Source organism: Pocillopora verrucosa, chromosome 9 (genome assembly GCF_036669915.1).
Source record: "Pocillopora verrucosa isolate sample1 chromosome 9, ASM3666991v2, whole genome shotgun sequence".
NCBI lineage: Eukaryota > Metazoa > Cnidaria > Anthozoa > Scleractinia > Pocilloporidae > Pocillopora > Pocillopora verrucosa.
The window spans coordinates 1,470,477-1,498,363 of record NC_089320.1 but is presented as its reverse complement, the minus strand read 5'-3'; the positions used below and the strand labels follow the sequence as shown (position 1 = coordinate 1,498,363).

General features: G+C 37.0%; 3 protein-coding genes across 10 annotated transcripts; 2 read left to right on the top strand and 1 right to left on the bottom strand.

The window, feature by feature from the left end:
* Window positions 1–222: 222 nt before the first annotated feature.
* Window positions 223–5,260, top strand: LOC131780532 (uncharacterized). 3 transcript variants are annotated; one of them, XM_059097129.2, is made up of 5 exons: window positions 223–499; window positions 2,978–3,137; window positions 3,705–3,824; window positions 4,248–4,406; window positions 4,887–5,260. In XM_059097129.2, the coding sequence occupies exons 2-5, from the start codon at window positions 2,982–2,984 to the stop codon at window positions 4,938–4,940; spliced, it is 489 nt and encodes a 162-aa protein (XP_058953112.2). In that variant the 5' UTR covers window positions 223–499; window positions 2,978–2,981; the 3' UTR covers window positions 4,941–5,260. The 3 variants fall into 3 exon arrangements, with proteins under 3 accessions (XP_058953112.2, XP_066028290.1, XP_066028291.1); XM_066172193.1 differs by lacking the exon at window positions 223–499 and adding an exon at window positions 2,170–2,366; XM_066172194.1 differs by lacking the exon at window positions 223–499 and adding an exon at window positions 2,734–2,839.
* A 2,952-nt stretch (window positions 5,261–8,212) lies between these two features.
* Window positions 8,213–15,417, bottom strand: LOC131780529 (uncharacterized). 5 transcript variants are annotated; one of them, XM_066172547.1, is made up of 9 exons: window positions 15,207–15,417; window positions 13,166–13,189; window positions 13,023–13,046; window positions 12,154–12,171; window positions 11,107–11,178; window positions 10,355–10,719; window positions 9,773–9,916; window positions 8,853–9,023; window positions 8,213–8,431 (listed from the first exon to the last, which is right to left on the bottom strand). In XM_066172547.1, exons 1-9 carry the CDS (start codon window positions 15,265–15,267, stop codon window positions 8,405–8,407), a joined length of 906 nt encoding a protein of 301 aa, XP_066028644.1. In that variant the 5' UTR covers window positions 15,268–15,417; the 3' UTR covers window positions 8,213–8,404. The 5 variants fall into 5 exon arrangements, with proteins under 5 accessions (XP_066028644.1, XP_066028645.1, XP_066028642.1 ...); XM_066172548.1 differs by having other exon boundaries at window positions 12,154–12,168; XM_066172545.1 differs by lacking the exon at window positions 15,207–15,417 and having other exon boundaries at window positions 12,154–12,168; window positions 13,166–13,576.
* Window positions 15,418–15,801: 384 nt separating this feature from the next.
* LOC131780531 (uncharacterized) lies at window positions 15,802–26,628 on the top strand. 2 transcript variants are annotated; one of them, XM_066172426.1, is made up of 8 exons: window positions 15,802–16,118; window positions 16,221–16,272; window positions 22,689–22,846; window positions 23,643–23,768; window positions 24,387–24,452; window positions 24,865–24,930; window positions 25,240–25,392; window positions 26,356–26,628. In XM_066172426.1, the coding sequence occupies exons 3-8, from the start codon at window positions 22,700–22,702 to the stop codon at window positions 26,458–26,460; spliced, it is 663 nt and encodes a 220-aa protein (XP_066028523.1). In that variant the 5' UTR covers window positions 15,802–16,118; window positions 16,221–16,272; window positions 22,689–22,699; the 3' UTR covers window positions 26,461–26,628. The 2 variants fall into 2 exon arrangements, with proteins under 2 accessions (XP_066028523.1, XP_066028524.1); XM_066172427.1 differs by lacking the exon at window positions 16,221–16,272 and having other exon boundaries at window positions 15,804–16,118.
* The last annotated feature ends 1,259 nt before the right edge of the window (window positions 26,629–27,887 follow it).

The following is a 27,887-nucleotide window of genomic DNA, read 5'->3' as shown; positions in this document are numbered from 1 at the left end:
ACGGTCTGTTATGCAAATCCATCGGGGATTCCCCTTTAGATGTTAAAGCTGATAAAGTTTCGATTTCCCCATTCCTTTTGTTACCCTGTTACGAGCCCATCCGGTTAGAAAAAGAAGGATAGAAATTCTTAAGAATAGTACTCAAATTAGAAAATGAAACTTATTTTCCCATACGTTCAACAAAAGCTGTACTTGATTGACAAATAGTCACGTGATTCTAAAAAAAAAAAAAAATAAAAATCAGGCATATGTTTGGTAAGGCGGTAAGACGGTAGAGAGTGACTCGCTTTGTTTTAAATCTTACGAAGGTAAAGGAGTTAGCATTCGCCTCAGACTATCTATCAGTTCAAAGCGATTTGTCCACTCCGATAAGTTGTGAAGAAAGGGGGAGAGAATTTATAAGGCATCAAGAGAATAACTACGGTATTGAAGTGACAGACAGAGATCTAAAGACTTGTTCTGAAAGTTTTCATCAAGAGGAGGCTCCTTTCGTTGAACGGTAGGTTCTTTAGGTTCTTTAAGACAATATCGAATGTATCAAATAATATGTTTTCCGAGGGTGCATGAAAGCGCAGCCTTTGTTAACAACCCAATTAAATATAAGTTGAGGACTGATTTTAGCTGGTATCTATCTAAACCGATTTGGATTCGATGCCAGCTGTATTATCCATCTCTAAGTGCTCTCCTAATGCCGGATTGAGTCCACGCGTAGCTTCGCATTTTAAAAGGATTTCTTTTAAACAAGACAGATAATACTTTATTAAATCACGCAGTTTAAATAGCTCTAAAAGCTCGGTCGTTAAAACGTAGATCAAATGAGAAATCTTTAAAGACTTTTGCCCTTGTGACGGTATTTTAAGAGCATAGTTCGAGAGTTCACATGTAGAACAGAAAATCGAAAGTGCTATGTAATTATAAACAAAAATGGAAAACTCCTTTTTAGTGGTCACTAATGACAAATCCCCTCTTTTGGCAAGAAATGGACGGAGAGCGACGAATTAAAGGTATATGTTTGAACACGATGCGATAGAGGGTAGGAGAATTTATATCATGTAAATTTAGTTACTTTTCGGCATTGCACTAATTTTCTGACTGAAAAATAATAAACGCGTTGACACGTATAGGAACTCAAAGGTATTACCCTCGACAAAGCCGGCCTAGGGTAAAACTATAAAAAAAACCTGGATCTTATTTTATTCACCTGTACCTCTGCTAAGAGGAAAGAATCGCAGTGTTTTAGAATAACGGTCAGCTTTCCTTTATAGGAGAGAAAGTAAATCGTCGAAAGAAAGCGAGAGTCTAATAATTTACAGGCCGATCAATTAACATCTTCTATAGCAAAGCTTTGATTAGGGATTTCCACTGTCAGTCATTTTGTGAATTAATGGCGGGCCTTCACTCCCATTGTAGTAACAGGTGATTACTTATACTCTAATTTTCTTAACTTATCCTGTGCTATTCACTGCTGCCTGCAATCGACCAAGATCTTTCGACCAAGATCTGTGACAAGGCATTTTGCATCTTAACGCACTACGTCTGTCGTACAGTGCATTTTGCTGTCTAGAAATCGTAAAATCGAGTGGAAGTGCAGAAAACGAAAATGCCTGTCTCTAATTTGTCACAAACAAGCTTAAACATCGCGGGGGCAGGCTATTCGGTATGCGTTTTGAAAGGGTTTTATTGAAATCAGTGATGTGTATTTCAATGTCACGCGCGTATCACCGATTGTAAAGCAGCCGTCACGAAATTTTAAGCCTCAAAAATGTGTTAAATGTGTTAAATTTCTGACGTTATGTTTTGTTTTTTTTTGTTTTTTTTTTTTTGTTTTTCAATATTTTTTTCGGCTGTATGCTTTATGAGCTTCTCGATTCGTCAGTGATAGAGACGAAACAATTATAGAGATTTGGCGCCAAATCTCTTCGGGTTCCACTTCACCGAACAGTAAATCGAGAGTGCTGAGTTATCAAAACACAAAAGGGAAAACCCCCTTTCGTGGCTCATGTAACTAAAAACCCGTGAAAAGTCACAAAAAAAAAAATAGATAAAAGGGAATGGCAGAAATAAGATAAAAGTAGATGAAAAACGGTTTGACGTATGAGAGCAAAGATTAGTGTTCGGGGATTCCCCGAGAAACGTAACAGGAAAATTAACCCATTGTGGTTGTAGCGAATCCTTGATGTTAACGAAGAGGTATTTCGAACTCTTCTTTAAAATCTATGAGCTGTATTTACCTGACGGAGGGCTAGGACATTTTAAACTCATCTTGACACTAAAGTGAACATTTAAACTGCCCAGACAAAAAAACTTTGAGCAAGCGAAATCAGAAAAGATCGAGGCGAAACCAAATCATCACAAAAACGTGTAAGGTCAGTGAATCTATTTGTCACTCGGTTTATGCTCTGTAAATTTGTTAATGATGAGATTCGAAGAAAGTTGATATCACGCTTTTGACTAGCCTGTCTTAATTTCATCTCAAACAAAGCGATTTGTGGTGATGTATGGTTGATCTTTCAAGTTTCATCCGGGGTTTGGTGTGTTATTCTAATCTCTTGTAGCTGTAGCTCATTCAAATTCAAAACTTCTTGGCTTTTCTATGTTCCAAACAAGCAGATACCCTATGTTGTAGGTAATTTTTACGGGAAGTTCTTCATCGACTATTTTAAAAGGACGAAAAGAAAATTCGAACACAACAAGAGAGGGAGATGAGACGGGGGAAAGGAGACGCGGATTACCCTCACCATCCCCCCCCCCCCCCCGCTCTTTCCCAGTTTTCTTCTTGCACTCGGTCCAGGTCGGTCCAGGATTCCTCGTCCAAGTGATCCAACATGGCTGACTAAAGGTGCGCATTATTAACACAACTAGTTTACTATTTCATTCAATGCGGCCAAAATTAGCGGTCAATCCTTAGCTCTACCTTGTTTAAAAGAGCGTCTGCGATTTTTTCTTATTAAAGGATTTTCCTTCCTTCCTCTAACAGAGAAATGGGGGAAGACGAGCCGGTCGCTAAAAGAGCATGCTTGGGTTGTGAGGATGACTACTTCATGGATGTATACAGCTTTGTACAGCCCGGACAAAAGAGCCAGCTTTGCCTCTATCTAACCAAAGGTGGAGGCAAGAGCAGACAAGCCTTCCTACAGGTATCTGTAAAAAAAAAGTCTTGTTCTGTTGCCTTTTCAGAAGAAATGCGGAACCATCAGTCACTACTCTCTAATTATTAAGAACTTATCGATCAAATTCGATCAGATACTTTAGCCAAACATAACTTTGTTGTCAGTAAAGAACTCTTGTGCATGGCTGGATCTTCTCTAAGAAAGTGTACAACACTTGAGCTGATATGAAATTCAACTTTAAGTCTACCCAAAAAGCGGTGGCAAGTTTTCCTGTATCTGTCCGGTTTTGTTTTGTTTGTTTGCCTTTGTTTCTTTTTGTTCTTCTTTTTTGGAGATAATGAATAAAGAGCACAACATTGCTCTCAGACCTGAAAAGGTTATTATAGCTTTTGACTTTTTCACGGTTGTATGTAAATTAATTTGGAAATTCAGCGTTACATGGAAATAACCGTTCTTCTCGAGTTACATTTATCGATTCTCATGACTTGGTCTTTGTACCAAGCATAAATTTGAGGAGAATTTAAATTTAAGTCGCATCTGGGTTAAAAGAACTGAAAGAAATAACAACAAAGTGATATCGTGGTTTGTTTTCAGGAAGAGCAATCTCGACTTGGCATGATGAGGGTCCATGTCGATAAATTCTGTTTGAAAGAAAAGGAAGCGTGGTTGATTATCGCCGTGTTAAAAACGGGTGATTTTGAAGCAGTTAAACGGGTAAGAATCAAGGAAAAACAAGGGGCTGGATTGTGTAAGCTTCATTTCAGCGTGGTCAGTTACAACTTACGTGAAAGACAGTTAGACAGCCACCTTAAATATTAGGTTACTAAGCTCAAAATTGATTCTTGCTATTTAGCTTTTAATTAGATCTGCGGCACATCTAGTTAAAAGATGAAAAGCAAGAATCAATTTCGAGGTTTTAATTGCAATTTAAGAACAAATAAATGTAGGGTTATTTGCATCTATGTACTTATTAAGCTATTGTAGGGTTAGAATTTCAATGGAATCTGTATGCTATTCCTGCAGATTATGCGATCAATACTAGTTAACTTCGTGGGTTATCCTTTACAAGAGGTTTGGCCGTTGTCGGAGAATATAATTTTGCTTAACTTTCACTTGTTTTTGCATATGCTGACTCAGATCGAAAGAAAAAAGATCGACCAGTTTACACTGCCAGAGAAGTTAACTTACACCCTTCCGCATGGCAGCGTAGCCTCGCTGAAGATAAGTGTAAAGCTGACTAGCGAAAGGGATGAGCTTCTCCTCGAAACGGAGCAGTTGGAGATAAACCTACCTTCGGTGAGTGGTGAGACATTCATAAACAATAATGAAATGATAACGTACATAATTATTCTATTAAGAATCGAGCAGTGAATTAAATTATAACATCTTTTGGTGGCATAGTTTTATCTATTTAGAATAACAACAATGAGCTGGGGTATTATGTGCCGTAATGAATAAGTGGTAATTCGACAAAAAAAAGCTTCCCATTACAAACTTCTAGCTAAAAGCGCTCGAGTCTGAAAAATGTTCAAACGACTACCAAAATTTCAAACATACCTTGCTATATCTTGCTGGGAAATGAGTTAAAAGGGAGCAATGCCAACTCAACTTTTCAATCAAAGGATAGTGATATTAAGTTATAAAGATTCTGCAGTTTAACGTTGGTATCATAAAATTACTTTCCTTTTTATCTTTCACTTATCTAGCCATCTTAACAAGATTAGGTTTCTCATCGACAAAGAATTTTAAATTTTTGAAAAAATATTTCCTTTCCAGACTCCTTTGTTTGAGACGAAACCAGCGGTGGAGCATGGTAACAATCCCGAGTGAAGGGAGGAACAGAAGTTCTATTGGAGTGGCGGAGAAGCGCGGGAGCGCGGGATGTGCGCGTGACGTTTAGTTCGAGACAGCGCGAGCTGCTGTGATTGAACGCACTACATTAGTCGCCTGAGGTGGCGGTTCGGACCGAGCCTGTTCAGGGTCGTGAGACGTGAGGTCGTGATGTACCGTGGTTGACACAAGTGTGAAGCCGTATGTTGACGGCCTAGACGGCAGAAGACGACTTAATCGTCCGAACTACGCTTATCCGCCCTGTAAACATGTAAATATCGGATTGATTTGAATGAAATACAGTATCAGTTAATAATGTGCTACGTATACTGTTTATCTATACTCTCCCGAGCTCAAGTTTCATTCATTACTTACAGGGGGACGGAGGGGGGGGGGGTTGACTTGAATGTACAGATACCCGGAGGCAATGGGTCGAATGGTTTCATGGGAAAAGTTTACGATTATTTTTAAAGTTTTGCGTGACTATTGGACCATTTTAAAGGAGGGTAAGCACACCATTAGCACTGAGGGAAGGGTGGGAGGCAGAGTGTTATTACTCAGGGAGAGGTGAGAGACGGACTATTACTATGCAGGGAGGGGTAGGACGTGGTTGTAATAGTAAAAACTACTTATTGATGGAGCTTTTTCTTGATCGTAGAAATTATTTTAATCGCTTTTTCGAATGACTTTTGTATATCAAAATTTTTGCGCTGGGCCGCGGCGTTTCTTCATTTTTTTATCATGCGAATGCGAAACTGCCTCCCAAACACTGGACTTTAATTTTCAATGAAAACATCACGTTTACGATCCTTCACAGTTGAGTTATGCGTATGCATTTTGAGTCGACTTGTGCACCATCAGTTGCTTTACGTTTCCCTCCGTGTATACAGTATGTAATTACTAAATTTATCTATCTTCCTTTTGCCATGGATCTTATCAGACGAGATCACAAAATTTCCGGTCGTCAGCCCTTAACACTGCTGTACTTCCAAAATGGGAAACAGCAAATATCGATTTTAATGTTTCGCAAATAAAGGAGTTAATAACCGACACCGGAAATCTCGACCAGGTATTCCTCGCGACTCCCCTAGGTTTGTTTCCCAATTTGCCAGGGCCGCTGCCAGTCACATCTTGCGTAAAAACCTACGAAAATTTGCCATACAGATAGTCAGTCGAAAAACCGCTCAAAATAATTTGTATGATTCAATGAACACTCCATAAACCAGTAGCAGCTACTAATACATCAATCTCCCACCTCTCCCTGCGTTCTAATAGTTCGTCCTCCACCCCTCCCTCAGTAACAACAGTATGCCTACCATATCTCTCCCTGAGCACTGCTAGACTGCATCCCACCCCTTCCTAAGTACTAATGGTCTGCCTTCCCCCCTCCCCGATAAAATGGTCAAAAAAAATAGTCCAAAAAATAGTCTTAGGGTCCAATGGTCTAGTCTATATTTTTACCCTATGCCTGCAGATAATGTGGTTTTTTAATTAATTTTTCAAAGTTGCCCCTGATGAAACTACCCGATTTCCAAAACCTTAAAACTTTGCACAAGTAAATTTACCATGACATGAATTTGAAGATGGGATAATGGTTTGGCTTTTTCACAGAAGTTGAAATAAACCAGCCGGTCAGGAGAAAGTGGTACTAGAAAACACGCACGCACGCACACGCACACACGCAAAGCATCAACAACGAAGACGTCTTCATTCAATTTTGATGGTAAGCTATTGGCAACAGTTTTGTCTTATTTGTAACTTAGTGCCATACTCAAGCTTTCAAACGAAGTTTTGTTCGATTTCAATAGTTTTATCTTTTTCAACTTGAGTTATAAATGCTGAAAACACTTATAAAAGAAGAAATGCTCGCAGAGACCAACAGAAAATGATGTCGTCTTATTTTCTCATGACGAAACATATATAGACCAACCATTATACGCTAGGAAGCTAAAATCCTCTACGAGAAGAAGCTCTCAGTCTCCCGCAGCTTCGTTCTTGAAAAACTGTTCGCTTCCTAGATCAGATAATGTCCGTGGACGAATATCCGAGCTAATTTTTGCACCAAATGCACGTTTAAACGAAACATTTCTGCGCTCTCCTTGATCAAGCATGGTACTCTCTTGAACTCACGAATGAAGCGAAATATTGAAATTAAGGTGATTCCTCAGACAAAAGTTATCGAACATCTTTTTTTAAACTTTCCTTAAATGTTCCCTGCCAATGTTTGTTTCGAAAAAGACAAGAAAACAGACAGGACAGTGTTTGTTTAAGAGATGTGATGAGCCAAACTCACCCCATTTATGCTTGTGCTGGCAATAATCACGCGAGTCATTTGATCCGTTCACAATACTTTTTGCTGCAGCTGGAAGCAAGGGTTTTTAAAGTGACACTTGAAAAAAACACTTGACGGGTGGAAAGTCTCGCGCGTATGGAACAGTTTGGTGTATAGTTTTTGGAAAATCCCGCAAATTTAATTGACATCGACTCAAAATGATCCTCGAGTCGTTCCTTTCAAAATCATACTTCCTCGAGTGACGAGCTTTGTGCACGCTTTTAGCTATATATTTTTTTTACCCTTCGAAGAATTTTTTTTTTATTGCTGCAATTTAAAGGGAATGAATTGTACACCAAAATAATGCAATAAAAAATTAAAGGTTACTTCGCTCGTTGAAGAGCTTAAGACCATTGTACCTCTTTATCTAGTCCATGGATTGAAAAATAATACCGCGTTCTGGGAATGGGTGCGCACTCATTCCCCTGATTACGTGATTTTTATGCACAACACAGGATGTGCGGTGCAAAACTGAGGAATCACTATAAATGGACACAGAAATCCCGCACTTTCCAGCCAAATATTCCTTCTATCTTGATCTGAAATGCCAGCTGTCTCCTCGCTTTAATCTCCCGCCTACAGGTACAGCGAGAAATTGGTGTTAGAAAACGGCTAGCATTTTAAAACACTTCTCCCTGTGCAAAGCGGCTGTTTTCTTCATTCAAAATTTCATTCTCATTTCTTATTTGTTTACTAGCTTATTTTGTTTTTCAGATATCCTACCTAGTGCCCGATGAAGTACGAGATTTTTATAACATAATTTTCTTCGCGTTTGCCCCCCTTGGATGAGACTTTTCGTGTACCACATCGAGGGCATAACAAACCTTTTTTGTTTTTTGTTTTGTTTTGTTTTTTTTTGTAGATCTGTGTTTTTAGGTCTATTGTTTCCGGTCTGGGACTTCAAGACACACCAACCTTTTAAAGTAAACTAACGACTGAGTCCGACTGTGTTCCTTTATTTATCTTGACTGAAAATAAGAATATATCAAATATCTTGACTCAAAATAAGAACGCACATCTTGATAATCGAGAGAGCAATAATTAAGTTATTATGTAAAAATTCATAAGACTATGGCCCACTTGAAAGAACGTGTGCTGAGCATCAGTGCTCAATACCACGCTCACATTTTTTCTATCCAGCAAAAGGCACTTCATTTTTCTGAAAAAAAATCGAATGAATCATTAGTGACTTTCGGTTAACTCTACAAGTCTACAAAACTTTTCTATTTATTCCTTGACAAAAACCGCAAGAAATTTGCCATATGAATATTAGATATCTAAAAGTCCTCATGCTTAACGGACCATCTGTATGACTGAAATAAGTTTTGATATCACTGATGGATTGTAATTGTTGCTTTACTGCTTCTTGCTGCAGCTTTTCTGACCGTAGAATGATTTTATTTTATTATCTGAGTTAAATATATCAATTGGCCATTATAAAGAGTTCTAAAGCTGATGTTTCGAGCGTTAGCCCTTCCTCAGGAGCGCAAAGCGAGAATAATCCAATAAGGTAATACTTGATTATGTCAAAATATGTCGTTAGCTTTTTAATAATGATCGATCGTCTCTTATGAACCCACCTGCTCCAACGGTGTAACAACCACAACTTTAGTGCTGTCCTTCTCGTGGGTCGCAGTTATTTCACACAAGAATGACTGCTTCATTTTATCCACGCATTTTATCTCAAAAACGCAGTAGGGGAAATCGGTAGAGTTCTCAGGAGTGTTCCACGCGTCTTTTGACTTAATCGTCTACGACATAAACACCGCTATTAGTATTGATGAATAGTGTGCACCAATACTGATAGATATATTAGAAGGTCTTCCTTTTCTTCTTTCACCATTTTTGACTTAGGAACCACTGAGGAGCGGAGTGGGGATCAGTCGTTGCCAGAAGAGTATCAAGGGAGTGCTATGGTAGTAAACTTTCCAATTAACTGCCAATGAGGTTGGGTGTGTGTGGTGGGGGGAGGGTTTCACAAAAATTATGGAGCCTTATTTAGGGTCTAGCCTTATTTATCGTGGGAGCCTTATTTTTCGTGACACAACCAAATCCCTCAACCCTCCCGTTCCTCTCTGAAAGTAAATTGGATAAGGCGCCTTGATTGCTTTGTTTTGCTTGATGGATGTCTTTTTGTTTTGCTTTGTTTTGTTTTGTTTTTTTCTATTTTTAATAAGCTTTTTTCGTCGCTGTAAGTTTCTTTCACTGTATGGAACATGCAGATTCCTTGGCTGGTTTGGGAAATAATTGTTCTAAATCATACTTAAATGTATGCTTCACTATGGTGAAACGCTTAAGCAAATGAAACAATGAATGAATGAGTGATGAGTGAAAAAATGAAGAAAAGCAAGGAAGAAAGGAATGAAGCAATGACAAAATGAAAGGATAAATGGATAAAACGAGTGGGTAAATTTGTTAGGAAATGGATGGGACGACTGACCCTTTTATCGAGGGATTATAGGGTTACGGTTCGGCCGTTATTGCTGTTATAGCCTGTTACCTTAACACTACTGCCCTTCCATTCGAAGCCAGATTCCAAACCGCTGACCTCAATCTTTATATCTTCATCACTGATGGACACAAAAAGTCCCCCTAGGGTTGTCAACAAGTGGCGACCGTCAGATTCTTCCTTACTGCACACATTCTGTTTACGAAAAAGGGGGAAAATCAAATTAAATCAGGATATTAAACATTTACACAACACGACCAGTTCAGTAACACAACCTTCTCACGATTTCTTGAAGCGAAAAAATGTAGACAGAGTCTGGCTTTATTTCTAAATTGCATAAGCACTTCTATGAGCTGAGGTAACGAAAAGATGATAACTTCATTGCTTTAAAATTTTACACAGAAAAAAAAAAGAAAAAAAGAAGCGCCTTACTCACTTGTACAGAGAGAAATCGTGTCCACAAGTGCATTATTAATATCCTTAATAAATCTTCTCTGAAATGATATTTCTTTCGACATCAAATTTTGATATTCAATTTCCAAAGTTATATTTGAGTGTTTTTAATGTGAATTAACTCAAATTGCAAATAAGTTAAATCAACAATAAAACAACTTCCATTTGTATTCCTCTCACCTTAAATGCCATCAAAGTGTCGTCAAAGAAAACTGCGTGAAACAGGGCGTTCTTTCCTTTTGCTCGGTTTTCACCAAAGATTCCCAGTTGCATTCGCTTTTTGTCTTCTTTCTCTGGAGTTCCGAATACAGCAAATTCGTGTTCTTCTTCCGGCCAAGGAATGGTTAAATTTATGAAGTTATGGTCTATTTCTGTTGTGGCACCCGGGTAATATACCGATATATTTTGCCATTTGGCAACATCATTACCTTTCGGCCTAAACTTCACCTCCATTTTCCACTTGCTTTTAGATCCATTTAGAGCACTGTGCTCCATTCGGAAATGGGTTGAATTACCCCTCTGCCTACGATTTACACTGTATAATCCTATAAATACAGAAAAAACAAAAAGAAGACAATAACTATAATGATAATAATAATAATAAGAAAAAACATTCATTCAAGAGCCATCAAGGGAAAATCGTCTGCAACAAGAAATCTTGAAAAAATTTCCTTTGATTAGTTGTATCTGAAATTTTGACAGTGTTTCCTTCACTGATAGCCAGTTTGCAGGGGCGAGAGTTGAACCTATTAAAGTGAGCTTTCATTTTTAATCATACTCTTAAGTCGCTGTTTCTTCCTGAGTTTGCTGAAACCTTAGATTTTGTCCTCTCCAATCGCCAACGCCTGCCTGATAAAAACATCCTTTTTATTCGTTGCTTATATTACATTTTTTCACTTGTGTTAGCAATTTTCTTTAAAAAATATACCCACCGCTTATTCGCCTTGGCTGTCCTTTAGCTGAGATTGCCGACTTGTAATCGCCATTTTTAGCCTCAGGAACACCTGTTTATTACAAAACACACATTGGTAGGACACAGCACTGGGTTAGGTGCGTAATCCAACAACTACAATTATTGAAAAAAACCTCATGATTGTCAAATGGAAACTAGACATCAGTTTAATTCCCCTTAGAATTGAGTTAAAAAAAGCCTCAATCACTAAGAAACATATTTAAAGCCAATCCACCTCACCGTTCATATGGGTAGTCTGTTTGGTAAACATAATGAAGTTGAATTTGAAAAATTTTCCAAGAGTTTAGTGAAACTTCAAATTCTACCCTCGCCATGTGCCAGTGTCTGTCTAGTTAAAACACTCTTATTCCTTATCACTCGTTTGATTTTTTCGTGTCAACCCTTTTAACTGATGAAAGAGTAGGGAGGTTCCCTTTAAGACAGATATAACATCACGAGTTCTGTGGAGAAGCCACATGTAACTGCCTTGCACGGGAACTTTATGTAACTATAGAGCAGTTGTATCTTCCCAAATGGATAATCACCTAATAATCAATATTCTTAATCATAGTCTATTTAAAATAAAAGTGATGACCAAGTTATTAAATAATGATAGCGATGACAATTTCAAAGAAAAACGCGAAGAGGATAACAATCTTTGCCTCCCAAATATTAATATTCTTTTTTGAAACTTTTTCGGACATTTATCCCACCTAGAGAGTGGCTAAATTTGGCTAATATGCATGAGAAAGTTACGAAGCACAGAAGAGTTCTAACTCTACAAGTAAATGATAACCGTATTGTTAATATTCTCCTCAAAGATATACACTTGAACCCAAATTACGAAACCACGTTTTCATCAAAAAGCCCAGCTCGATGGGAGTATTCACCTTAACAATCATACAATTACATGTCAAAAGAACAAGAAAAGAAGACGTAATGATTAACTTTTAAGATGATGATAATGGTGACAATCTCGCTACCAAGTACAACAGTATAAATAAACATCTAATTACATGATACTTACCAAACCGAGTTTCTTCTTCTGAAATTAGATGAAGGAAGAAAGAAGAAAAGAAGACGTAATGATCAACTTTTAAAATGATAATAATGGTGACAATCTCTCTACCATTTACAGCTCCATGAATAAACAGAAGACTGGTACCGTAAAACGTAAGAAATATGACAATTTCAAAGAAAAACGTGAAAAGGATAGCAATCTTTACCTCCCAAATGTTAATATTCTTTTTTGAAACTTTTTCGGACATTTATCCCACCTAGAGAGTGGCTGAATTTGGCTAACATGCACGAGAGAGTAACGAAGCACAGAAGAGCTCTAACTCTACAAGTAAATGATAACCGCATTGTTAATATTCTCCTCAAAGATATACACTTGAACCCAAATTACGAAACCACGTTTTCATCAAAAAGCCCAGCTCGATGGGAGTATTCACCTTAACAATCATACAATTACATGTCAATGGAAGTATTCACCTTATGAATCAGAGAGCAACCGAAATTATAATACCGCAATATTCACTTCAACAATCAAAGAAAAACGTCAAAACGATGACAACTGTAGCCTCTCAAATTAATGTGCACGAAGTAATTAATTTTCCTTTGAAACTTTTTCGGAAATTCATCTCACCTAGAGGGTTGCCACATTTGGCTGCCGTGCACGAGAGAGTAAAGAAGAACAGAAGAGTTCTAACTCTACAAGTAAATGATCACTGTATTATTAATATTCTCCTCAAAGATATACACTTGAACCCAAATTACGAAACCACGTTTTCATCAAAAAGCCCAGCTCAATGAGAGTATTCACCTTAACAATCATACAATTACATGTCAATGCGAATATTCACCTTATGAATCACGCATTTACACGATACTTACCAAACCGAGATCCCCAAAGTTTGTCTGATTAAAATAAACAAGAAAAGAAGACGTAATGATTAACTTTTAAGATGATGATAATGGTGACAATCTCGCTACCAAGTACAACAGTATAAATAAACATCTAATTACATGATACTTACCAAACCGAGTTTCTTCTTCTGAAACTAGATGAAGGAAGAAAGAAGAAAAGAAGACGTAATGATCAACTTTTAAAATGATAATAATGGTGACAATCTCTCTACCATTTACAGCTCCATGAATAAACAGAAGACTGGTACCGTAAAACGTAAGAAATATGACAATTTCAAAGAAAAACGTGAAAAGGATAACAATCTTTGCCTCCCAAATGTTAATATTCTTTTTTGAAACTTTTTCGGACATTTATCCCACCTAGAGAGTGGCCAAATTTGGCTAACATGCACGAGAGAGTAACGAAGCACAGAAGAGCTCTAACTCTACAAGGAAATGATACCCGTATTATTATTAAAGTTCTCCTTAAAGATATACACTTGAAAACCAAGCTACTAAACCATGCTTTCACTAAAAAGCCCAGCTCGATGGGAGTATTCACCTTAACAATCATACAATTACATGTCAATGGGAATATTAAAAAAAAAAAAAAAAGAAAAGAAGACGTAATGATTAACTTTTAAGATGATGATAATGGTGACAATCTCACTACCAAGTACAGCAGTATAAATAAACAGAAGATTGGTACCCTAACAAATGAACAATTAGTGAATCGTCATTTCCTAACAATCACTTATTGTAAAACAAGTTCAGGGAGCAACCCAAATTGTAATACCACAATATTAACTTCAACAATCAAAGGAAAACGTAGAAACAATGGCAACTGCAACTTAACAATCATACAGTCACATAATACTTACCCGAAGTTTCTTTTTTGTGAAATTAGGTAAAGGAAGAAAGAAGAAAAGAAGAAACAATCATTAAGTTTTAATATACACTTGAAAACAGAGTTACTAAACCACATTACAGCAGTATAAATAAACAGAAGATTGGTGCCCTCAAAAATGAACGACTAGTGAATCATCATTTCCTAAAAATAACTAATTGTGAAACAAGTTCAGGGAGCAAGTGATCAATACTCTTTTGAAACATTTTTTTGGAAATTCATCTTACCTAGAGGGTGGCCACATTTGGCTGCCGTGCACAAGAGAGTAAAGAAGAACAGAAGAGTTCTAACTCTACAAGTAAATGATCACCGTATTATTAATATTCTCCTCAAAGATATGCACTTGAAAACCAAGTTACTAGACCATGTTTTCATAAAAAAGCCCAGCTCAATGGTGTGGGTTATCAGCATAAAAAAATAGAAAACTGATAGACCAGCCCCCGAGCTCTGTCCACGGAAAACACGCGGACAATTAAAGGAGCCCAGTCTGGTCACAGTTATTGCCCATCACTGCTACGAACTGATGTAAAAGCCTTTGCCAAGACAGAAGAAGGAAGGGAACGTGATAGTTGCAGTGAAGTTACAGCAACTTAGGTACGAGTCTCACACTATAGTCGCAATCCACCAATGAATGCAAGATAATGTGCCAAGAGACCGATAAATGTTCCTTTGTCCCACAAGATTAATTCACCTGACCGAGATTTGTTCAAATAGTTATCAAGCCGTGAAAAATCAATGTTAACGCGCGAGCTCGACATTAAAACAGTACTAGCAAGTGTGATACAATTTAGAGGTTTCTTTACTAACTGAAGCAGGTTTTACATGTTTGAGTTACTCGGTTTGCTTGAAATATTTTCTTACCAATAAATTGTGTGAGCAGCCTTTGTTATGCTCAAAACCGAAAAATAAATTGAACTTGCTGGCTAGCCAGTCGTTCTTTCGGCAAAAATAATAATAAAAAAATTCACACAAAGTTTTTTTTTTCCTTCTGTTCTTCGGAAAAATACAGTTAACACAAGGAGTGCAAGCGCAAATGAGCCTTTGTTTCGAAATTGTGCTTTGTTTAGGGGCACTTAAATTTCTCTTTACTGTAAGGGAAATAGATTATGCAACTAGCGTGACTCCAATTCTTGAATCTAACCCCAGAATAAAATTGCTGATTGCACTCGAGTATCGTGCGTTTAAGAGATAACAGAAAGGAAAGGAAAGAAAAAAGAAAACACGAGAAAGAAGGTTTATTGAGGCCAGCCATACTATGCACTCACCTTCAGTATTAACCTCCATGGTCGATGCTCTTGAACGTCTCACGAGTAGCAAGAGTAACATAACTTATCTTCTTTTACCCCCAAGCCTGAATTGTAAAATAGTGTAACGTATCAAGACAATAAAAGTCCGGTAGTTATGTTTTTACTAGAAACGTTGCCGTAAGCGCGGATGAGAAGGACTAGTCACTTGCTCTCAAAATTGACAAATGATGCGCACATTTGCTCAATATGCAAATTTTAGTGAGTACTTTCCCCCATGACCTTTGTGGCTTGCGTTGCACATTCTTCGAATTGTTTTCATTGCAGCACGTAAATCACGAATTTGCTAAATCGCGTATCATGCATTTGAAAAGGGCTAAATCATCTTTTTTCAGAGGAATGGTCTACCTACTCCAAGAGAAAAGAAGAGTAGAAATTAATTCTCTCGTCAACGATTAATTTTACCACCAGCTTGCGGCTGTTTACAAGATTACGTGCTCGAAACTGAAAGTGTCTGGCAAGCAGGGTCAGATAAGGTCTAGCGATCACGAGACAAAAAAAAACATCACCACGAACACGAATATCTACGAACACGAATATCAACGTGGTACGATCATACCTAAGAAAAAAGGAGACAGTTGGAGACGCCGATAAAGAGCTGTAGAGGTTAACACTGAACAGCTTTAGTAATTTAAGGGACTGAAGGTATATTAATTTCTGTTATGTTGAACGGAAATGAAAGTTGCTTCGTAAGCGCATTCTTTGTTGGTGGCAACGGCCAATCAATTACGTCGAGAAAAGGCCCCTATCACATGTTTACTAAGCTTCACTTCAGCCTTTAATGTCGTGAGCTGAATTAGAGGATACTTCTGCTTTTCGAAGTTAGCTTATCTCGGCTTCATTGTGCAAGAAAGAGTCCTTGGATATTAACAGGTACAAAATCTTCCTTCAGTAAGTTTAAAATACTATCATGCCATAAGTGGAACCAAATATGCCACTCTTTACAATTGGTTCACTACAATTTACTCACTTCAGAGGCATTTACAGCGAAGAACATTTTGGACTGCAATTGCGAAAAGGATATCTTGTAAGTAACGTTCAAACTGCTACCACCAAAAACCTTTTTTCCCTTAGATTGTCTAGAACGTAGCCTATATTCGTAAAGGTAATTACGGATCCAATATTCCAAGAATGACCACACGAAATACAAGTAACTACTATAAAGCAGTAGATTTAGAAAAAACGAGTAAGATCATATGTATGGCTTAATCTTAGCTGCAAATTAACTCAGATATGAATCTCGACGGAAAGTACTGAAAGGGGAAATTTCATAAAAATTAATTTGAATCTTCGCGAAGTCTTGGCATTAATTTTTAACCCATGTATGATTAGTGGCGTGACCAGCTATTTTATATCATCACTGTTGATTGGTCGCGGAGTTTAACAACAGGAAGCAATTTCTATTGGTTTAACGGCTAATGACCCTCGCGAGATGTTAGGAGAAAAAACATGGGTTTGCTGGTGCAATAAACAATGGTTTTTTGACCAATTAGGACGCTCGTAATATCTTAGACAGTCAGTAAATGACGCGAACTAAGGAGAATTTCGCTTTTCATTTATATTAGCTTAGGAGTAAAGCAAAAGAAGATGACCAAAATCTTAGATGGAATTTGTCGCTTGGATTGTTTAGTTTTAAACACATTGTAAGTAATCACGATCCTGGCGGCAGCAGTCACTGGTATTCATTGGCTCATAACGCTGAGTGTGGAAACCGAAAAAAACAAAACAAATAACAAAACAAAACAAAACAGAACAAACAAACAAACACAAACCAAACAAAAAAATTTTAAAGTCATTAGAATGAGGACTTAAGTGAAGATGGAAGACGTAAGGTTGTTTAAAATAGGGACAAAAATAAACGATTGTATGTGGTATATAATATTTTGCTTAAATAATGAATCCAGTCTATTCATCTAATCTGCCCAACCTTAATTTTTCCACCTGTTTGGGTCAAATTTTCTTCTTCTTGAGGAGCAATTTGGCCAGGCAACATTCATTTGATGAGAAACGCTTTTTTCGTTGATGCAATTGAAATAACAGAACATCTCTTATGATCAAAATGTTGTAAATGAAATATGATATGTTTGCCCGTTGACTAAGGCAGTATATTTTAATACATAGATTTAGCCAAGCCTAAAAGCGGAGCCTTTATTAGTTTATTTCCCAGCCCTACATTACACTGAATAAAAAATGTAATAAAACTATCTACTGCCAAGTATTTGTATTATACTTCAACCCAACCACTTCCTCAACATATAAACACTTTTACAGGGAAATGAAAATGGTCAGGTCAGGGAAATGGAAAACTTGTGGCATATACACCATATTTGAAATGCCATGACCATAGTAAGCTAACAGGATTGGGGAGGATGTATGTGATAATAGGCCCTCTTGTCTGTATCAATAATTTGCTAATCACACCTGTTGGCAATGTTTTGACGAGGTTGGGCTATCAAGGCAAAGGAACTGAGGATTTTAGTAGGCAGTGACTTTTTTTCAAATCTGGAAACTATCATCATGAAAGCCATACTTGTGCCCGGTAACTCATTGTTATTCTAATAAACTAGTTTTGAGAAGGATTCAATATTTCATAACAAAAACCTTTAATTTGACTATACCTTTATAGTCAATACCAGTCCCTTAAAATGGTAAAATGTTAGGAGGATCAGAGAAAAAATAATCTGCCATACATCTGCAAGATTTTATGTAATTATTTAATTACAAGAATATTAACTGATACTAGGAGATCTAATAACATTAAAAAAATAATAAAATTTGGTTTAAAAATTAGAATTCAGCACAGGCTGGATAAACGAGGTTCTTAGAAAAAGAAATGTGTACTTATGAAAAAGCTAAGCAAACTTTTTTTACAACACCTGCCTATATGGCATGTAGTAAAGTCTTTTGAGTAGTCATAATCCCAGTTTCATATGTTGAAAACATATGCACATGCAGATTTCTTGTAAACCTATAGTTTAAGCCTGTGATGACTTCGAAATTTTGATGCACACCTCAAAAGGACAACAAATAAATATAATGTTTCTATTTATTCAGTTTAGGTTAGTGAGGTAAAATCGAGTCAAACATTCAAGGTATACAATGACAGGTTCAAGAAATTTTCACAACTATTTTTAAGGTTAGCCTACCTGGAACAATCATCTTGAACTGATGATGCCTAACAGAAGTACCCTTGGTAAGAGGGAAGGCTTTCCTTTCTTCATTTAAAGAAATAATGATGTTATCATCTTTCCACAAGCTCAGTGGAAAGTGAGAGTGAATGAGACTGATAGTGTCTTTGTTACTTCAATAAATATCCAGAGCCAGGATAAAAAGTCCAGAGACTACTTTAATTTTTTTTAACCAATTAAGCTAAAGCTTCATATTCTTGCTTTATGATTATGTGGATGCCAACTACTGGTAATTTAACTTTTATGCATCAAAATACAAAAAAATGTTCTCTTCATCTATGTGCCCTGAACATTACAGAGGAGGCGGCAGGTTAAATTAAAATCACGAATTAAAATAAGAGGACCCTTATTAATTTCAGTCCTAATTAAAGGAGGATCCTTGTTTTTCCGGATTCCCACACTTTTAAACTCACATATCTTGTGACCAATTCCATATTTCAATCTTCAGTTTGGGTAGGACCACTGGTTAGAAACACGTGAGCTTAAGCTAGTGCATTTAATCCATTACATGTTACAGTATGGTAACTTACATAGCAAAATTATATAATCACACAATTCCAAACAAAGGAAGTCAGGTTATACACTTGCCTGCTTCAACTTTTGAGGGCTTATGGTACAGAGAAAAGACATGGTAAACAGCTACAATTAATACAAAGTTGAAAGTTTAAAAGCTAAAAGATATACATGACAATCATCAGACCCTATGCATCCCAGCAAAATAGGGGTCATTTACCACCATACCTTCTCCCAAATGTTCATGCTTACAGGAAATCAATTATTTTTGTCTCTTGGTGGTACTGTATTTACAATAGTTCTGCCAACACAAATGCATTTTTCTAAAGATATCTCATAGCACATGACTGTACAGGTCATGTGGAAGGTTCCTGCACGAGGACTAACATTTCAATTACCTCAGAAAACTGTAATCATCAGAATTGCAAGCTATGGCTATCTTCAGCTTAATCATCCTGTTACATGTGAATTCATCAAATGTTACTCACATATTCAATTAATTATCTGAATCAAAAGTTATAATTTTTTTTTAATAACCTGCTACCTTTAATTGTGATCCAGGAATAGTAAATGGTATTGAGGAGAAAGGAAAAGTGTTCTTGAGACATTCCACGTTAAATGAAATTTTGTTATGAATGTTAATTGTAATTGCGACAATAACATCTGTGAAGCTATAATAATTACCTTTCCAGGTTAACAAACCATAATGAAGCATGATATGAATAAATTTAAACTCACCCAGTCTGAATGTAGAATCCAAAATCTAATTAACTTACTGGTGAATAGGAAAAAGCTCAATGTGTTTTTCCTGCCTCTGTCATTCTAAATATCACAAATCAATCATGACACCATTTCAATGTGATTTTTCAGAGATATAAAATAGAGTTTCTGAAAAAAACCAGGGCAATAAAATTAAAGATTCAGGAGAAGCATATGATTTTAACTTGTTTACTGATGTTCTCACCTGAATTCCATCTGGAATGAGAACTCTGCAAGACTTCTGTTTTATCTTGAACTCAAACATAAAATTCAATTATTTGCAGGCAGGTTAAGGAGGAAATTAAAGGATGGATACATGTTACATAAAAGGAAACCCCTTACAATAAAATAAAGCAGAAGCATATTGCCTACATGTCTATGCTTCTGAATACAGCTATAAGATGTATTTTTTAAGTAACTATCTACATATGTTAACCGAGTGCAATATACGGTCATAAAAGCAATTTTATTCTAAACTTCCTACTTGAAGGGTGCCTTGTATATCAAATATATCAAGTTCAGTACCTCCAGATTCACATGCCGGGCTTTTGGGGCTACAAAATAATAAAATAATCATCGAGTTATGTCAGGCCAATTTATCGAGAGTTAATTAAGTATAGTTTCCTACAATCGTATGAAAGTTTAAAATGTGCTTCACTTGTGCTATATATACGGATTTGTTGTTCTTAATTACTAATGGAATTCCGAGGGTGTGACTCAATAACTCCAAGAAAGGAGTAATTAAAGTAGTCATTCATAATCGCTTATGAAATTCCGAGACTAAACCTCAATGAATTTAACAGAAAATATCCAGGAAGGTTACAGAAACAGGCTCTCAAAAACTGCTCGTGAATTCGATAACTGTTAAAAACAATTATTTACGCGAACCATGTGCTTACAAGCGCGCTTGTGAGGTCAAATTGCCAGAACCCCGTTTAATTGCACGATCACAGCTCAGACGCTTCTTGCAAAATGTGATGACTACCAATTTTAGAGATTAATTCTTCAGTTTACAGCATAAGGAAAAAAATATCATATCGCAAGCATGTTCATCATAACGCCTCGAGATGTTAAGCGAAGAGAAAGTGGCTCCATGCTTTGTGACACAAACCATTTCCTGAAGTTCGAACGAATCGAGTAGAAAGCATGAAAACATAGCGCTGAAAAGTACGACAACCAAAGAATTAAATTCACTCATCCCACTGTAGAACCATCTCCATTTTACCCGTGACTTTGTTTGCACCACATTATAAGACATCATCTAAGATGTTTAATGGGTTCTCACATGACAACATCGTCAAAATCAAATTACCGCGTTAGACTTAATGTTAACATGAACATCGCTGACTCAACCCATTTTATTTTAATTTTGGGAAAGGCCATTACTTCGTTCTTAGGGTAAAACAACACATCTTCGGCAAAGCGCAAATTTCTCAAATGAATAGAGTAAATCCTGCGATAATTAACTGAAGAGAAAAAAAAGTAGAACTTGCGCTCGCCGTTCGACATCATTTGAAAACTTTCTGGGCAAAACAAATTACGTAAGATAAATTCTATTCCCATAACACCACGACTGTATTAAACTTTCAAACGAAAGGACAAGAAATAACTTGAAGAATACGAGCACTATGCAATATTGTTCGAGCGATGAACTGGCGTAAGAGATTTTAGGCGATGAATGCCAAATTCAATGTTTAACCGAAACGTGATCAGTTGAATTAAAAAAAATGTATCCAACGACGATTGGTAAAAAAAAAAAAGTTTGAATTTTTTTTCTGGGTCTTAGCGTAAGAGAAAACCCAGATAAGACACGACTAACCTCCTCTTCTTTCGCGGATCCTTTGTAGTTCGCTTCTCTTTGTTGAAGACCTCTTTGCGACTTTGCGACTTTGTATTTCCTTCTCGCGTTGCTCTTCGCTAAAAACTCGCCTTATTACTTATGTCCCTTATTGTTCTCTTTCGCGTTCCTCTCGCCGTATTCTGCCTATTTTGGCGTCCTTTGTAACTTTCTTGCGCGATTTTCTGGACTCGCTTTACGCCGTTTACTTGTTGCTTTCTTTGGTCGCTCTGTCTCTTTATATCCAGCCTATTTTCAATTAAAACCCTCTCTCCACGAACTTGAATTATAACAATTTCCTCCGGTTAACAAAGCTTAAACACTGCCGGTATTGTTGTCTTACGAGTTGTTTAGAAATTGAAAAATACTGAGAATTACTGTTCAACTACATCCTGACCAGTTTGATTTCCCGCTCAACACGCGGGTGGCAAATTTCATCTACTAGCACACGTGAAGCCCTCGTGCAATGCCTAACCGTGTGCCCGCAGTACGCTAAACTGCTGCTCGTCGTTCGACTATGCGCACTTAATCGTCATCTGACGGTGTCTCTTGGCGCGCACTAATGGGGTATCCAAGTTACGCACGCAATCGCGCCTGCACATTACCTTCTCCCTCGCCCCTCAATAACGTAATGGCTAAGATAGTGCCCATGGTACAGTTGGCCGCGCATGCTAAAAGTAGCACCTTGTGCCCTCGTACGGTCGTACGGTCGTACAACCAAATTTTTTCGACTTGATGGGTTACTACCATTTCGTGTAGTTATGGGGTTACGCTGGAGCTCCGCTACAAGCTAAGATATTGATGTCGCTTAAGGCACATTGAGCTATGGCATTTACTTAAATACACTTGTTGTTGTTGTTTTTTCACATCTTCCTTTTCGTTATCTGGTAAACATAAAAATATTCCGAGAAGTTTTGAAGTCCAATAATTGTCATTTACGTAAGTTTAGTGTCAGCAGTGACATCAAATTAACTGCAATATACACAATATCTGATCGTTCAACCTAATTCTAGAGGTCGCTTCTTACACAAACAACTACTTAAAGATAAGATATTCATTATTTTACTCCTCCTATGAGTGATGAGGTTTCTTTCCTATGAGTGATGAAGTTTCTTTCCTATGAGTGATGAAGTTTATTCGTTTTAGACAACTGCATCATGTCCCAGTTACCAATGGTCAGTAAACAAGAACAAAAAGACGAAGGCTATCTTCGACTGTTTCTGACCTTCAGTGCGCTTACAAAGGACTTTTTTGTGACCATACTAAGGAAGGAGGATGAAATTGACTTGGAAGAATATCTTACGGTACAAGCATGGATCTATTTTTAACATGACCTGAGTAAACTGAGCATGCTTTAAATCGCAGGTAATTTAGTGTTAACAACTGGGTTGAAAACGTAAATTAGCCACCGTAAAGGGTAAAAAAGCTGACGTTTCGAGCGTTAGCCCTTCGTCAGAGCGATTGACGAAGGGCTAACGCTCGAAACGTCAGCTTTTTTACCCTTTACGGTGGCTAATTTACGTTTTCAACCCAGTTGTTAACACTAAATTACCTGCTATACTCTCCCACCGACGCAGCACCACAGTTTCTTTAGAAACTTACCCCTTTATGCTTTTAATCGGATGAGATCATTTTCACACGAACCAGCCTGACTAGACTAAATTGATGGTCATAGCGTTTATAAAAGGTCTCTATAAATTGAATTACATATTGAAAATTTAGTGGTTTAGTAATTTTCTGATCAATACTGGAATCCAGTATAAGGTTTTTGTTCAACTTGCAATTGATTTTGAAAAAAACAAAACAAAACAAAAAACTATTAGTAAATATACCTACGATTGATAAGTAGACGATTATAACTCACCTAACAAAAAAGAACCCTTCGTTTAACCAGACATGACGAGGCAATAAGTTAGAGAAATTTACAGACATTTCGAATCGAAGGGGAAGCAACTAGAGCGTTAAGTCAATTTGCAAATGTTTACCATATTCAGGTTTCGTCAGCTTCAACCTTGGTTGTAATATGCATGGCCGCTAGTTTCCCATCTTGAAGAATAGTTTCCATTTATTATGCTACTTTACCCATGTACTTTTTTTTAGGCTGTTGAAAAAAAATTCGAAGGATCACATTGTGTTTGGAACGGGTTCTTCCGAGGCATAAGTCAAAATCTATCTGACAAGTTGGCAGTGTCTATGAACGCGAAAGAAATGGATATATCAAGAGAGGTAATATTTGAAATATTCTTGACAGGCTAACATATATTAACAATTACATGTGATTAAAGAGTGCGTTGCAGTTCCCCACATGCTATTTCCAGATTTGTGGGAGTCGATGCTTGTTTATTTATGTAGGTGTTTGTTGTTTGTTGTTTGTATTTTATTTATCTATTTATTCTAGTCTGTGGAAAATCGATATGACTTCTTGACTGATATATTAACCTCGACATCGCTCTCATCCGTAACTAGGCGTATACCTCATCTACTTCATCGTGGTATTTATCATTGATCACTGCACTTTAAATCGTTCATAGGACGGGTGGGGGAGTGAAAAGACATGGCACTTGAGGGGGGGGGGGCAGTTTATTTTAGGAGAAAGGCGAAGCAACAGGGCTACTAGTTCAAAGTATAATAAGGTCTCGGTTACCAGTTAGCCTAAAAAGTTAGCCGTAAGGCGTATAAATTGATCGATTTTGGTTGGCCAAAATTGTAACCGATAGCTAAAAAGTTGTAACCCCATTGAGACCCTCATACCTCCAAGTCCGAGGGTTTGATATTATCTCAAATACTGCAGTATACAAAAAAAATGTCAAGTTAACAATTTTTCTCCACTGTCACTCTTTGTAGGACCTACAAAGACTAGATTCTGTTGATGCAAAATTGAATTTAAAATCACACGAGGATCCACAACAGGTGTAGCGATGATCTTACCCACAGAAAGTGATTTTAACTAAAAGATTTATTGTTCTTAACAACAAGATTTTATGTATTAGTTCATTTTTAGAGATGGTCTTTAAAAATGCGAGGTAACAACGCCACTAGGTCAAAGTACAAGTTAGAGTATCCAGTTAAGATGTCTTGGTCACATGTGGTTAATCGTTTGTAAAACTAATCGCACTTCTGCAAATTTAGCCTGCGTCAGATTTATGCCTGGGCTGCAAACGAAAACAATTCCAATTAAAAGTTTGTTTTCGCCCCAACGTTATTAGAGGGGAGACATCAGAATAAATAAAAAGACTGGAAATTAATGTGTAATTCTTATAAGTTATGGAATATACGGAAAAATTCCCATTTAACTTTTTGTCTCCGCTCTCCCTCTTTGTAGGAATATCAAAGACCAGATTTCTTTAATGTGAATTTGAAATCAGGATCAATTGAGGATCCACAACAGGTGATGCGATGATCAAACGATAAACCTACCTATAGGAAATGATATAAACAAAGCAAACGCTTTATTGTTCTAAACAACGAGAAATTAAGTAATTACATCATTTTATGTACCCATTAAATTTGTAATGAGTCATTGCTTTTCATTGATACATCAATATGATCGCATGGTCACTTTCATTGGAATCAACGATTAAATCATATCGTCAATCTCTTTGGCATGCATCATTTCAAGTTATGGTTACAATCATGTTGAGGCCAGGAATCGAATCCTCTTGGCAAGTCCAACAATATTTTTTTGATACTCTTTCAGTTTGATAAGGAAAAAATTGAAGAAATGAATTTTGGTGAAAGCAGGAGATTTACTCTTCTCCCAGATTGCAATGCCTCACGTATTGCTTTGACATTAACCGTCACAGATGGCAAATACACCGTCCTTGAAAAAGATCTTTCCATTGACTTATCGGTGGGTATTTCTGTTTCTATCATTATTAATTTTTTTTAATTTGTTACCAATTGTTAGGATAATGATCAAGATTAACAATAACTTTATCGTGGCTAGGTGAAAGAGTAAAACGCAAGACAGTCTCTCCTGAGGCCTCATTCTATTTTCCAAGCGTTTTGATCCGTTTTCTCTGATGGTCAAAAATCCGTCCTGGTAGCAACACAATACGACCATCAAGGGATAATAGTAGGCCTCGCATATCACCTATATTGATTAAATCTGGCATGCCCAAATCCAGTGTTTCCAAACGATGGTAAATGCTAATATTGAAGTCTTGAAGAACTCGGAAATATTCCGACCGGCGTTCGAAAGGATGCTCCACTGTTTTTTTTTTTTTTTGCGGGAGAATCTGGATATGAGAAAATTTTACCTGAACAACGCAAATTGCACTTATTAGAAAGAAGCAGTTGACCTGCCAAAAGAAAATATGAAACTGAAATTCCCCGCCATTACGCGAACTGAAGGGTGGCTGAGTATTTTCGGCAAGCATCTGGAAGGAAGAGGCTAATTTCCCACTGAGCCTCATTTTATCGTCTTATCAGCAAGCCAGCATTTAACTTGTCTGGTACATTTACATAACACTGATGAGCCGGTTTTGTTATAAATACCAAAAACCCACCAACTTCATACTTTCCCTAAAATTTGGCTTCGTAACCCACTCGATAATAGTGCCTTCTAGCTTTCGAGTGGCACGAGTTCTTTTCCCCAGCGATAACTCGCCTTGATAAGTTCTTTTTTTTTCTTTATCTTGTTGTTACTTGTTCTCGTGAATTGAACTATACGCTCATAATATTAGTCCTAGATACTGAAAATGGATATTTGACTGAGCAATATTTTTTCAAAAGGAAGAAAATACAACCTGATTACAAATTGTGAATAGTTTTAGATATGTGCACTCTTAACATGTATTTTCTGTCAATCTAGGTCTCCAGTACAAAACCGAGTGGAGAAAAAATTGCTGTAGAAAATCCATCTGATGACTTACAGGATAGAGAGAGTTTAAGTGAACAAGAGCCACTCTTGCCTTAAAGTTTCTTTTCCGGCATTTTGCCATTGTATTCTTAGCAGGTAATTTAGCTTTAACACTAAATTACCTGCTATACCCTCCCACCGACGCAGCACCACAGTTTCTTTAGAAACCTACCCCTTTATTCATTGTATCTTAGTTTATGTAATAAAACAAAATGAAAATATTAACCATCGGTGATGTTTGCAGTTGTTGGGTGGAACTTCCTATTTTGATCATATGCTATTCTCTTATTGTCAACAAGTTTCTTCACAGCGGTTTAGTCTTTGCAATGTTGTATTTCTACTTCTCCTTTGAGTTATGGTTTCATAAAGACATCCTCAAAAACAAAATGAGATTTTTAAAAAAAATATAGTTTACCGGACAGCCACTTGATTGAATACTATGACATGTTGTACAAAGCATCATGTGTGACATTGAAGAAATGTAAAATAGTTTCCGTGTTTACATAGCCTGATGTAAACACACGGGAGGTTGAGAGAACACGAGATAAGCGTAGGAAACCACGACGCGAAGCGGAGTGGTTTCCAGCTTATCGAGTGTTCTCCCAACCTCCCAAGTGTTTACATCAGGCTATGTAAACACGAAAACCATTTTACATTTCATTTATAAAATAACTAATGAAAGAGGAACGAAAACCGTGTTTACATACGCTCGTGTAAAATGGTTTTATGGCCAATCAGAGCGCGCGTATTATTTGAATTATTTTATAAAATCCTCTTTCAATAAGGTTTGCACTCATGTACTGATTTAGTGGGTAACTTAATGGGTTGGAATGGAGCATCGCACTTCAAAACATTTCGAGCATATATATCTTAAGCGCCTGCTGGAAAGTTTTGCATGACGAAGAAGTGTGACCGAGCCTTGAAAATAAGATTTTCCAATTTCTTTTCCAACAGATTTTCATTTAATCATAACCATTACAATTTCCTCAATGTGAATGGCGTATCAGCTGCTTTTTTGTCATTTTGTACATTTGTAATCTGACAGTTGGCTGTAATCGGACACCTGTAATCGGACAGTTGAAGCAGCCGATCATCTCAGCTAAATCCACCAATCACAGAATTGATCAAATTGATCACAATAACCATAGCAACAACCACCTATTCTGAACAAAAATAAAAATTAAAAAACTGGGGAATTTTTACTTTAGACACTGTCTCTGCCGATGATGTTTGTCCTAAATGTATTTTTTTTTTGGTTTTTTAATTTAATTTAATTTTTTTAATTGTAAGGGTTATGATTAATTGGTAACAGGACTTTGTGTCGTCCAATTCTGTCAGCAATCATACTCGCGATTGACAAATCAGACTACAGCTTCGCTCTGGTCCGATCTTGTTCATTACTTGTATGATTACAGACTGAATTGGACTCCACTCAGTCCTATTACCATTATATACAGACGGACCCCAGTTTCTGTAATGAAAAA

Bases quoted from the DNA above. Each gene is read 5' to 3' on its own strand.
- LOC131780532 (XM_059097129.2), top strand. From the start codon at position 2,982: ATGGGGGAAGACGAGCCGGTCGCTAAAAGAGCATGCTTGGGTTGTGAG. The intron at 3,138-3,704 runs GTATCTGTAAAA...GTTTGTTTTCAG, and splicing joins GCAGACAAGCCTTCCTACAG to GAAGAGCAATCTCGACTTGG. The intron at 4,407-4,886 runs GTGAGTGGTGAG...TTTCCTTTCCAG, and splicing joins TGGAGATAAACCTACCTTCG to ACTCCTTTGTTTGAGACGAA.
- LOC131780529 (XM_066172544.1), bottom strand. From the start codon at position 13,406: ATGTCCGAAAAAGTTTCAAAAAAGAATATTAACATTTGGGAGGCAAAG. The intron at 13,047-13,165 runs GTAAGTATCATG...TATTTTAATCAG, and splicing joins AGAAGAAGAAACTCGGTTTG to ACAAACTTTGGGGATCTCGG. The intron at 9,024-9,772 runs GTAACAGGCTAT...TTTATGTCGTAG, and splicing joins GGAAGGGCAGTAGTGTTAAG to ACGATTAAGTCAAAAGACGC.
- LOC131780531 (XM_066172426.1), top strand. From the start codon at position 22,700: ATGTCCCAGTTACCAATGGTCAGTAAACAAGAACAAAAAGACGAAGGC. The intron at 24,453-24,864 runs GTGTAGCGATGA...CCCTCTTTGTAG, and splicing joins CACACGAGGATCCACAACAG to GAATATCAAAGACCAGATTT. The intron at 25,393-26,355 runs GTGGGTATTTCT...CTGTCAATCTAG, and splicing joins ATCTTTCCATTGACTTATCG to GTCTCCAGTACAAAACCGAG.